The 12,361-nt window shown below is 40.6% G+C and overlaps 1 protein-coding gene across 1 annotated transcript in view; it reads left to right on the top strand.

Moving 5' to 3' along the window:
* Positions 1 to 10,826, top strand: part of LOC149070591 (follicle-stimulating hormone receptor-like) — a 133,452-nt gene extending 122,626 nt beyond the window's left edge. Inside the window, exon 10 of the mRNA XM_089249033.1 lies at positions 8,124 to 10,826. Coding sequence (XP_089105159.1) covers positions 8,124 to 9,190 — 1,067 coding nt within the window. The 3' untranslated portion in view covers positions 9,191 to 10,826. The remainder of the gene's footprint in view (positions 1 to 8,123) is intronic.
* The last annotated feature ends 1,535 nt before the right edge of the window (positions 10,827 to 12,361 follow it).

The raw sequence follows: 12,361 nt of genomic DNA on the forward strand, positions 1-12,361 counted from the left end.
AACCAAAATAAATCTATCCGATTTGCCATCTTTTGTTTCCGTGTCCGAACTCAAAAACGAACTTCATCCTCCCCCCTCTCTACTCTTCGTCTCATTTCTCGATTAACATTGTTATATGAAATTTTCCATGGTCAATTCAACATAGATATACTTCTGGTATCTTAGCCAAATCATCCTAAATCTCAATAATATTATAAATATAATAATAATCTAATAATATTGGTGAATGGAACGAACTCCCAAGCTCTATTGTCAAATCCCCCACTATCACTAGTTTTTTGTTCAATGAAATTTTGAACGTTATTCATCAAACAATATCTTTGTCATTTTCAATCGCATCCTCATGTACAGGCCCCACAGCCAACAATATTGTATAAATAAATAAATAAGTAAAATAAATAAATAACCGATGATGATGAAAAATTATAAGTATCCAAAGGTTATATCTTGAAACACTCTTTTAATCAAATTATGTTACTGTAATTCAAATGTTTTTTGAGGGTTTGTAACCTAAAATCTCAGAGATTCCTTGTGCGCCCCTCTAAAGGTCGATCCTACGTACGCCCCAGGTTAACGTCAACTTCCAGGGTCGCATCTCTCTAATCTCCCTTCAAGTACAGGAAATTAGAATTCCATAAGTTTTCATATTGACTAAGAATGCGCTCATAGTAGAGCGAAAAGTGTGTGTGTGTGTGTGTGTGTGTTTTTTTTTTTTTTTTTAAACCGAGCACAACTCAGGTCTATCGCATAGGCAATTTTCTACCCAGTGAGTTGTGCCGGAAGTGTAATTGTGTGTACCTAACAGTCTAAGTGCGTATCTAGTGATGTGTATGATTTTCAGTGCTGCCATCTATATCTCAGAAGTGAAGTAAGTGATGTGTCGTGACTGAATATTTGTACTGTTTGTAGGCCTATTGCTCTCTGTGGCGAGACTTTTTAACGGGGAGATCAGCTCGTATTTTGCGCCTCGAAATTGGGAACTACAGAAAACCAACTTCAGCCGACCACCACTGTGGCGACGGTGGGGCTCGAACCCGGGTCCCCGCGATGCGAGTCCGTCTCTATGACCACTCGACCACCACAGCGGCAGAGCGAAGAGTTACGAGTTACAAGAATTGCGACTAGAAAGAAATGCATAGGGATGGAGGTTCGCACATAATAAAAGAGGATGAGGATAGAGAAAATGGCCAGAGGGGGGGATCGGAAACGTAAGGGTCTGATGATGATGATCCCCCGCCCAGAAGACGGAAAGAAAAAAAATAGGGAAACGGACTTATCAGCAGATAGTGAAAATCAGCAGATCGAGGTGAAAACACATAGGTTTGTTCAAATCGCGCGTTCAGTGGCCTCTTATGCCTCTCTTCTTTTCTCGAATGTGTGCGGTGTAGAACAAAACAATCCAATTGTTTACGTCGCTAGGCTCTGTTATGCACTCCCGTACCTCTTGGTCGCCACACTACGTGTACGGTGTTAGAAAGTTAAATTAATGTGGGTCTGTCTATAACGAAATCCACAGTCAGAGGTGTGTGCGCAGAGAGCCCTTTCCCTCCTTCCTCCAAGACGTTCGACAGTTAAAAATATTTTTGTAAATGAAATTCAGATATCGAAACAAAACACCTTTATTGCTGCTATCCTAACCAATTGCAGTTAGTTATTATTACTTACTGTAGAAGAGCTCTGACGAGAACTCTCACAAAGCTAGCATCAAACAACTCCAGACGTGCTAATATTAAAATTTTAAAAAGAAATTGAATATTTAAAATAACTTTATATAAAATTTTAGTGACACTTGAACAAATAACAGTATTTATAGGTTAACTTCATGAATGAAAAAAAATTATAAATTATGTATTTTTTTTAATGACCGTGGGAAAAAGATAACTGAAATGAAACAGCGCCACTTTTTTCACCTAGCGGTGAAAAATTCAACTTTTTTTTATTGAATCTTTCTTTTTCCTATGACCCATAAATCCTATATACCAAGATCCTCCATCGGAATAGGCGCTACATATGTCTGAGTAAAGTCAATTTATTTATAACCACCTATATTTTATTGAAAACTAGATGGCGTTTTCACATATAGATTTTTTTTTATTACTGTATCAATATTATTGTAACAATTACTGTGTCAAGATGATGGTGATCTCGTCGAACAAAATTCCTTCAGAAATTTCCCTTTTGAATGGGTTTTTCCTATCAATCCATTTTTTTATAGGATTACCAGGCGTCCTTCCTTTTTGATGTCATTTCAAGCGTCCTTCTTCAGGTTTTCGGAATTATTATTCTTTTTTCCCTGGAGAAAAAACTTTTTTCACTCTGAAACATACATCTCCATCTCGTATAATATTTTATCATGTGTATATATTGTTTGTAATTTGTGTTAATTGCATTTTTAATTGGGTTGCTGTATTTTTGAAACATATGACAACCATATTTTTATGGGCATCTTTTTATCAGCCACCTCGTTGGGCATTTTGCCTGTTGTGGCGTTGTATTTGTATTTGTATTTGTATTTGTATCTTGTGTTTTTTTCTTTTCTTTTTTCTTCCAACCGTGAATTTCCGGAATATGAGAAGAACTCAAAGTTATTCCACGCGCGGCCCCACTTGCTCCAGAATAATACAGTATAAGTAAAAAAACCCCAGCTCTTTAAGAATAAAACTACCAGCCGCAACATCTTTGTTAAGAATACCGTTGTTTGCTCACCAACGGCTAATGTCGTGTACTGAACTGTATGTGTGGAAGGGGGCGTGTTGCCTCTTTCATTCGGAAACAAAGAAAATGAGATACAAACAACAATCAATGCTGATTCCTCTGGCGAAATTGTCTTCGGCAAAAAAGCAAAAAAAAAAACGATCCCAAATAAAAAAACATTCTGAGGGTAGAGAAAGAAAACCTTTGACCTTGCTTCAGGCAAAGTAATAAAATTGACCAGACTGTGTCAACAGTTCTTTATAAGCCGGAGAGACGGATATCTATTTGTTCATTTTTAAGGGGTTGTTTTTTAGTTGGGAAAAATTATTCCCATGACCTTGTTTTTAATATAGTGGCGCCATCTGCTGTGGAAATTGAGAAAAGTTACGTCATCGAGTGTACACGCTCTCAAACGTTTTCCTTTTCTAGTGTTCAAATCTCGTAACCCTTCTCTCCCAATTTTCGAAACTCTTAAACCTACTTAAGGTTACCACCCATCCAGTGCCGTCTTAACGCATGAGCTTACCAGGGCACGGCCCGGGGGCCTCAAGGGAAGAGGGGTCTCAGAGAAATTAGAACCGTAGAAATTTTCGAAAATTTGTCAGAGGACCTTAGAAAAAGCACTTGGCCCGGGGGTGCCCCATGATGCTCTTAAGATGACCCTGCACCCATCCTCCTTTAGGAAGACATGTTATCCTTTTTGATTCCATTTCAAGCGTCCTCTATGTTTCGGAAAATTCACCTTTTTTCCTCTTTTTTTCATGTTTCCGGAATTATATTTCATTTTTTCTGCGGAAATTTTTTTCTCGCCTTTGAAACACATATTTCTTCATTGATATGAGTGTTTTTGTGTTTTTCCCACACATATTCACCAATAGCTGTAGAGATTTTCAGAATTTTTTCTGTTTCGGCTTTTTTTAATGGTTCTGTTTTAGAGTTGGAAAAAATTGTTGTGCTGTTAGCCGATTTTATTGTTCGGAATAGTAGCGTCATCTATTAGGGAAATTGGAAAAAGTGACGTCACTAAGGATGCGTGCGCAGACGGCCTCCTTTCTCAGTCTTCGGATATGGTAATTAAGTCGCCTTAGGTAATTCTAACCCTACCCACACGTCACAAAAAATGTTCTGCTGCCATCTAACGGGAAAAATACGTAGTCAAGAATTTACGCTAGAAAAGTACATATTACACTGCATCAATTATTACATCGATTATATCAATTTTTTCATGTTTTCAAAAAAATCTTTTGTTTAAACTCTCAAAATTCCCCATGTGGACAAATTTTACTGAATTCTTCCCACGAGTTGCCATGACTGCGCACATGCCACGATAATTCAAATTGCTACTCTTATATCTAGGGTTACCAGGCGTCCTTTTTCATGCCATTTCAAGCGTCCACAAACGTTCTAGAAAATTTTTCCCTCTGTCGTCCTTTTTTTCGGGTTTCCGGAATTATTTTCCTTTTTTTTCCTGTGGGAAATTTTTTCACTCCTAAACACATATCTCTTGTTTTTTTTCGCACACATTTTTATACGCTTTGACCAATCGCCATCAGATTACGAGAACCCAAGTTGCCTCCAAGCAGGAAAAAGATCTTCTGAGGGTAGAGAAAGAAAAAGCTCTCTCGCCTTGAGCCTTGATCCAGGCTAAGTGATAAAATTGACCAGACTGTGTGTGAAAAGTTCATTGAAAACGCGAGGAAAAGGATAAGTGTGTTTTTTCATCTTCTTTTAGCGGTTCTGGTTGGGGAAAACAATTAATTATGGTGGCGGATTTTTTTTTTTTTTTAGTATGGTAGCGCTATCTGTTGGGAAGTTGGGGAAAAGTGACTTAAGCAAGGGTATGTGTGCAAGCGTCCTCCTTTCTCAGTTTCCGAAACTCGTAACCCTACCCATTATCTAGGGTTACCATCCATCCTCCTTTTTGGTGTCATTTCAAGCGTACTCCTACCTTTTAGAAAATCCGTCCTTTTGTCCTCCTTTTCAGGTTTCCGGAATAATAACTCTTTTTTTTTTTTTTTAGGGGAATGTTTTTTCACTCTGAAACATATCTCCGTACCTCTTCATTGGTATGAGTATTTGCGGGAGTGTTTCCCCCCCCCCCCCCACACACACACACATTTTTACAAGCTTTGATCAATGTCCTCAAAATTCCCAGATGAATCCATGTTGCTTCAAATGCAGGGCAGATGCTATTCTAGCCATAGCTCAGCTTACCCCAGGATAACATGAAAAAGGCAGTCCAAAAAACAGCTCTGAAAGAAGAAAACCGCAATATACATTTTGAGAATACCATTGTTTGCTCACCAACAGCAAATGCTGTATACTGAAGGAATGGGTTACCTATTCCATTCAGAAATAAAGAAAATCGGATACAAACGACACTCAATGCTGCTGATCCCTCTGGCAAGAAAAACAACTCTCAGAAAAGATAAAAAAACTTCTAAGGGTATAGAAAGAAAACCTCCCTCTTTGTTCCAGACGAAGTAATAAAACTGATCTGGTGGTGAGCACAATTCATTGAAAACGAGGGTAGATGGATCTTATTTTCTTTCCTTTTTTGCCCCAGCTCATAATGTCTGTTACGCCGAGATTGCACTATAAAAGTTTTATAAAAATTCCTTTTTCAAACTTTGGAAATACAACTAATAATCGCGTCAGTTACATTTGAGCGAGCGTAGCCAATGCGCAAATTGATTGGTTTTTATAAAGTTTTGAGAAAGATATTTTATCTAACTTTTATAGTGTTATATCCAAGCCTTATAGACGTATGTCGAAATGTCAAGATGTCCAAGACCATTGTATAGTTTTTTGGCCGTCATCATCATCATCCGCCTGGTCTGAAATTCTGAAAGGAGGGCCCCGCCCCCCCCAACAGCAAAGGTGGAGTTGACATCATCATCATCATCATCGTGCCCCTGCAGCAATAATGGCCGTGCCCCCCCCCCCAGACTTCCAAGTCTATCTCCCCCATGACGTGCATATGCATTTGTAAATTTTCACTTTTCTCAGCATTAATGGACACAAATGAATAGAACTGCATATTTTCTGAATAGAACTGCATTTATCAACACTTTTAAACATGAGCAACATCACTGATCGAATCCCTCATCCTAAGCAGAAATTTGAGCAAAATTTCCGGTAAATTTAAATAATTTATATTGACGATTCATCATATTTGCCAATACGAGTCGGGAATTACACATAATCACCGGTAAATGTGGAAAATAAAATTTATTAAACTTACAAAAAATGGTTGGTAACTATGCATAATAATCAGATTTATCAAATTCCGTACCATATATAGCGGTTTTGCTTATAGTTAGGAAAAAATACTGTGGTAGTTTTTCCTTTTTTTTTTTTTGGAAGAAAAGTGACGCCATCTGTTGCGAAAATTTGGGAAAATGACTGCGCGCGCAGGCATCCTCCTTTCTCAGTTTTCTGATCTGGTAACCCTACTCTTATCGCAAAAAATATCCTGATGGTTTTCATTGCTAGTGCTGCCACCTACTTAATTTAGAAACAACTGTATGTAAATAACTAGAGCAGAGGTCTTCGATCATTATGTCGGGTTGCGATTGCAAAACATTGAACTATGAATTCGTTATATCAGGGCCGTAGCGGCCCTTCTAGGGGCCCCGGGGACAGACCTGTTTCTTGGGGGCCCCCTTGAAAGGATTATTAATAATAATCAAAAGAAGTGTGTACTACTGCTACTACAAAGAAGTGTATTCTAATTAAAAGAAGTGTGTACATTTTTGTGGGGGCACCATTCGCTCTGCTCGAGGTCCTGGGGAAGAACCGGTTGCCCCAATGTAGTTACGAGCCTGCGTTATATCGAAGTCCGATTAGAATGGATCAAACCGGAATTTATTAATTATAAGAATTATTTCTGGGGTGGGGGGGTGTTCGGAAAAATTCGTTAAATTAGTTCATTATGTGCGGTTCATAGTCTAGCTCACAAGTACGGTCATCTAAATAATAAATCTTTTCACGGCAATGGAGCCGATTTATCATATTTATTGATACGTAATGGGGAATATGCATAATAACTGGCAAATGTGTGATGAATTTAGACGATTTATCATGTTTACATGATGGCACTTGTATATTAAGCATAACCGTGGGTAAAAGTGATAATTTTTTAGCAATTATGAAATTTACTAACGATGCTTGAGTATTACGCATAATCACCGTAAAAGTGGGAAATTTTTAGCAATTAATAAATTCCCCAACTACGCTTGGATATTATGCATATTCATACAGTTATTATGTTATCATTCTAATATATTTTAGAATTTATGAAATTTACCTACGAGAGAGATGCTTTTGCGTATTATGCATAATCGCCGGTGAAAGTGGTTAATTCAGGGAAGTTTTTCAATCTTGCCAAAATAGTCGGCGATCTATACACAATAAAACCGGATTTATCACATTTGCCGTAACATATCAACATAGAAAGCTTATTGATTAGTGTAATTAAATCAGCATTCATTAATTCACGAGTGAGTAAGCAATTTAGTGAGCGAGTGAGTAAGCGATTGATTGACAGGGTAGGAGGATAAGTTACCAAGTCAGTGAGTGACGAAATAAGTCGATGAGTGACCAAGCTAGTGGTTAAGTGAGTGATTGAGTTATAGCATGAATGAAGTAGTGAATGGGAGAATGGCCGAGATGAGCCAACAAGTGAACCAGGGGCTGTATGTGTGAGCGAGCGATCAAACGAATCAGTGACAGTATGAGTGCCTAAGTAAGTGGGTGAGTAACGGCAGTAATGACCGAATGGATGGGAGAGTGACTGTATTAATGACTGAGTGAATGGGTGAGTGTATTAATGACCGAGTGACAGGGCCGTTAAGAACATCATGGGCTCAAGGACCAAGTCATTTTTCTGAGGCGCTTACCAGGAAAGTTCTCGAAAAATTCAACTACTTCTCGTTTTTCCGAGGCCCTTCTTCTCTTGGTGAGGCCATGCGTTAAGACGGCACTGGCGAGTGAGTGACAGTATTAATGACAGAGTGAGTGAGTTATTGAGTGGGTGAGTGGCAATATTAATGACCGAATGAGTTATCGATTGAGGGGGGTGAGGGACAGTATTAACGACGCAGTGAGTGAACAGTTGAGTGAGTGAGAGCATTAATGACCGAGAGAGAGTGAACGATTGAGTGGCTGAGTGAGAGCATTAATGGCCGAGAGAGAGTGAACGATTGAGTGGGTGAGTGAGAGCATTAATGACCGAGAGAGAGTGAACGATTGAGTGGGTGAGTGAGAGTATTGATGACCGAGAGAGAGTGAACGATTGAGTGGGTGAGTGAGAGCATTAATGACCGAGAGAGAGTGAACAATTGAGTGGGTGAGTGAGAGTATTGATGACCGAGTGAGTGAGCGATCGAGGTAAAAATCAATAATGAAATTCTTCTATTCTCATGCAGGTTATGGTTGCCACGCTGCTGGGTTCCTAACAGTGTTCGCAACAGAACTGTCCATTTTCACACTGACCGTGATCTCTGTGGAGCGTTGGTACGCCATAACTCATGCCATACACCTCAACAAGAGGCTCAACCTTGGCTCCGCATCTCGAGTCATGTCCGTTGGATGGACCTTCGCCCTGACGATGGCCAGCCTCCCTCTATTCGATATCAACGGCTTCACGAGGACGAGCATCTGCCTGCCGATGGAGAACAGACACGCCAAGGACTACATCTACCTGATGGTGCTTCTAGCCACCAACTCCTTCGCTTTCGTGTTCATCCTCTACTGCTACGTCAGCATGTACGCTTCGGTCATCCGGCACCAGAGCAAAGCCACGGCCAACGACATGGCCGTCGCGAAACGAATGGCCATGCTGGTGCTGACAGACTTCCTGTGCTGGGCACCCGTGTCTTTCTTCGCCATGACCGCCGTCGCCGGGTACCCTCTTATAGACGTCACCGAGTCCAAGATCCTGCTGGTGTTCTTCTATCCGCTGAACTCCTGCGCGAATCCTTTCCTGTACGCCATACTCACAACTCAGTTCCGACGCGATTTTTTATTATTGCTCAAAAACTGCGACGTTGCAGGTCGATGGACAGGGAAGGGTAGTGCCGGCAGGGCACTGCCCAGAAACGCCGGTCCCCGATGTTCCTCTCTGTCTAGGTACTACTACAAGAGTTCCCATTCCTCCGAGAACTCCATGAAGATTCTGAAGGCCGGGGATCTGAGCGCGGAACCCTCGTCGTCTCAGGGAATGGACTGCCCGTGCGATAATCAAGAGGTCGTTGTCGGAAGTCGGGTCAAGATATGGTCCTGCTCGTCATCCTACAATAACAAGGATAGCTGCAGCGATTATGTGAGCACGAGTACGAGCGAGGACAGCTCCGGCTGTTGCAAGCAGTTCTCGGCAGCCGTGTCTTCGTCGTCGGGGCGCAAAAACTCGCCGCATCCCGTCAAACACAGATACATACACGTCATTGAGGGTGACAAGTGCGTACTCAAGGGCAAGAAAACGACCAACATCTGAATATCAAAAGCAGTGTGACGTTTGATTTACGTAAAATCCCCCGACAATGGTTCACCGCCGGTAAATTCGCCGATAACAGTTCACCGTTAGGACTATTCACCGATAACAGTTCATTACTAGGATACTTCACCGACAGAAAAATCACCGCAGGAAAAATTCACCAACGAACACTTCACCGATAACAGTTCGTTCGTCACCAATGTTTGACTTTTTTTCGTGACTGATTGGTCGGTCAATTGAGCAAGTAAGTGACCAAATGAGTTAGTGAATATGCTGTCGAATCAGCTAATGAGTGAATGAGTGACCGTATGGGGGAACGAGTGAGTAAACCGTGTTGCTGAGCGAGGAGTAACCGTATGACTGAGTGAGTGGGTGAATGAATAAGTGTATAAATGATCGAGTAAGCAATTGAGTGACGGTGTGCAGTGTCGTCTTACCGCGTGAGCCTACCCGGGCACAACCAAGGGGGCCTCCCAAAATTTAGATCTGGTTGAGATTTTCGGGAGTAAGCAAGTAAATTTGCCAGGTAGGCCTCTGAAAAATCACTTGTTATCTATGGGTCCACGGTACTCTTAGGACGGTCATGGGTGAGTGACCAAGTGGATGGGCGAGTGAGTGATTGAGCAACTGTATGAGTGAACCAGTGAAGAGTGAATGGCCGAGTGAGTGAGTGACTGTATGAGTGAACCAGTGAAGAGTGAATGGCCGAGTGAGCCGGTGGCATTATTAGTGTTCGAGTGTTCGAGAGAGCGTTAGAGTGATTCAGTGAACGTATGAATGACCAAGTGAGTAGGCAAATGACAGTATTAATGACCGAGTGAGCGATTGAGTGGGTGAGTTACAGAGTGAGTGCCAGTATCAGTGACTCATACTGGCTCACTAACCAGTTCAACCACTCACTCACATGTCCTTTGTCGATGAATGGTTTGCCGGTGAATTTTCACAGCGGTTAATTTTCCTGTTGATGAATTGCGTGGCGTTAAATTTTCCGCACACGGTCTCTCAAAATTTACATTATTTCGGACACACAGTCCAAATCTAAGAATATACGTATAACGCCGTCGACAATCGATTTAGTTTGAAGGCATACACGCGTGTTGTGCGGCCATTGCTACTAAACCACACATGCACTTCGTCCATATTTCTCTGCCGAACTTCTAACGAATTGGTACATGTCGGAAATTAATTAAAAATAAATTAAAATTTTACTCAATGTGACCCTAACGTGAAGTTCGTTTCCGTGTAATGCTAGTTATGTGTAGTGTTGCCATCAATTTTTCTAACTATGACTGAAGTGTGATGATTGAATAATTGTATCGTTGTAGGCCGTGCGGCCATTGCTGATATCAGTTGGAAAATTGCATTGTTCCGTTATTCAGAGTCGGAAATCTTCAATTGCGTCATCGACCTTACAAAACGTGTTCACAGCAGAAATGAGTCTTATTATCGCATGGACATGACCTATCAGTACCTAGGGGTTCTTTATGTATAGTTGCCCCGTGATCATCATCAATCGCTCAGGCGCGGATCAAGAACAATGTGTCGGGAGATGTGAATTGTGCAAGTTCGTTTGATCACGTATTTCACGGGGCGCACAAATTTTCCCATATTATTCAGCTCTTGGGAGGAAACGATCGTTCCGCTCACCCCCCCCCCCACCCCCAGATCCGTGCCTGAGCAGGGGCAGACACCTTTAGCTGCGAATGGAATAAAAGAAAACATCAGCTTCGAATGGAATGAAAGAAGATATCTTCAGCTTCGAATGAAGTGAGTACAGGCATCTTCACAGGCATCTGTGAATGAAGTGGAGAAGGCATCTTCAGCTTCAAATGAGTGAAGGAAGACATCTTTAGCTTCGAACAGAGTGAAGGAAGACATGTTCAGCTGCGGATGGATCCAGGGCGATGTGTCGGAGAAGTCACTTATTGTGTAGGTGCATCCCGTTTTTACGAGATAGACAAATTCTTGCGTATTATTCGGCTCTCCGGAGGGGTAATCGGCCCCCCCCCCCCTGGATCCGTGCTTGCAACCGTGGCAAGCTGGTAGTCGTTGAAATTCATTTCTTTTGCCAAAAGGGCCCGTGACACTATTGCGATAGCCCTGTCCGTGAGACCAGTGCTTTAGCTAGTGGCATAGTCTCAGAGTCTTCTCGTCTCAGCAGCGAATTATGCGTTGCCACATTTCATTTTTTCAAACGCTCCTACAAATTATTTTCGTGTGTTGCGGACACAAATTATCAGAGTTAGGTTTAATGCGCCAGTATATAAATTAGATATTTTTAAACAAACTAAAAGTAGAAAAAAGGTCGTTAATGAAGCATCGATCTATCAGGTTTTGAAATTGATAGATTATCATTTTTTCGTGATGGAATTGGTATTACATTGTTACCTGCAGCATGAGGGGAAATATAAAATTCTGCATGAATTTGTTCAGTCTTGCGTGAAATATCTTTATATTCCAAGACGGTTTTCCCTCTATACTCTATACACTATATAATAAGTAATACAATATGTGTGTGTCTAAATTATATCTAATTTTTCAGTGTATTTAACATTATTGGACCATCTGATAATAAAATGATTTTTTTCATAAAAGTGACTTATTTCATGTGTGTATTTTTAAGTATTATTTTTTATACATGGTGTCCCATATGTACTAATACGGCCTTTATCTCATCAACCGTCCGTCGTAGGGGTATGATTTTAATTTTAAAAAATGCTGAAAAGGCGTTCAAAAATTACCCTGTACCAGTTTCAGAGTGAGAATACAGAGTGTAGCACAAAATAAAAAAATCACTTTTTATATGGTCCCCTTGTCCTATAACTTCCATCTAGAAAATTGTTATCCTGTATCTGCTGAGGCCAACAACAACAAAAAAAAAACATATTTCTAAGTGCTTCTAATATTCACTCCGATATATTAATTCAAAAATCGGAGAAAAGTTGGGAGATATCGGCAAAAATTAACGGAAAACGCTCCTTGCCTCATTTATTCTGTCTTTTCCCCACTTTTCTCCGATTTTTGAATCGAGTAATACAGGGCAACTAGAATTTGTGTTATTATTATTTTTGTTTATTTATTTATTTTTTTGGTATCGAGAGAGACAGGGCAACAACTTTCTAATTGGGTTTTTGAGCACAGGGTGCCCCTATAAAAAGTTTAAATTTTTAT

This window comes from Pholcus phalangioides, unplaced genomic scaffold (genome assembly GCF_987345545.1).
Source record: "Pholcus phalangioides strain wild (caught in Gottingen) unplaced genomic scaffold, Ppha-v1.0 ptg000021l_1, whole genome shotgun sequence".
Taxonomy (NCBI): domain Eukaryota; kingdom Metazoa; phylum Arthropoda; class Arachnida; order Araneae; family Pholcidae; genus Pholcus; species Pholcus phalangioides.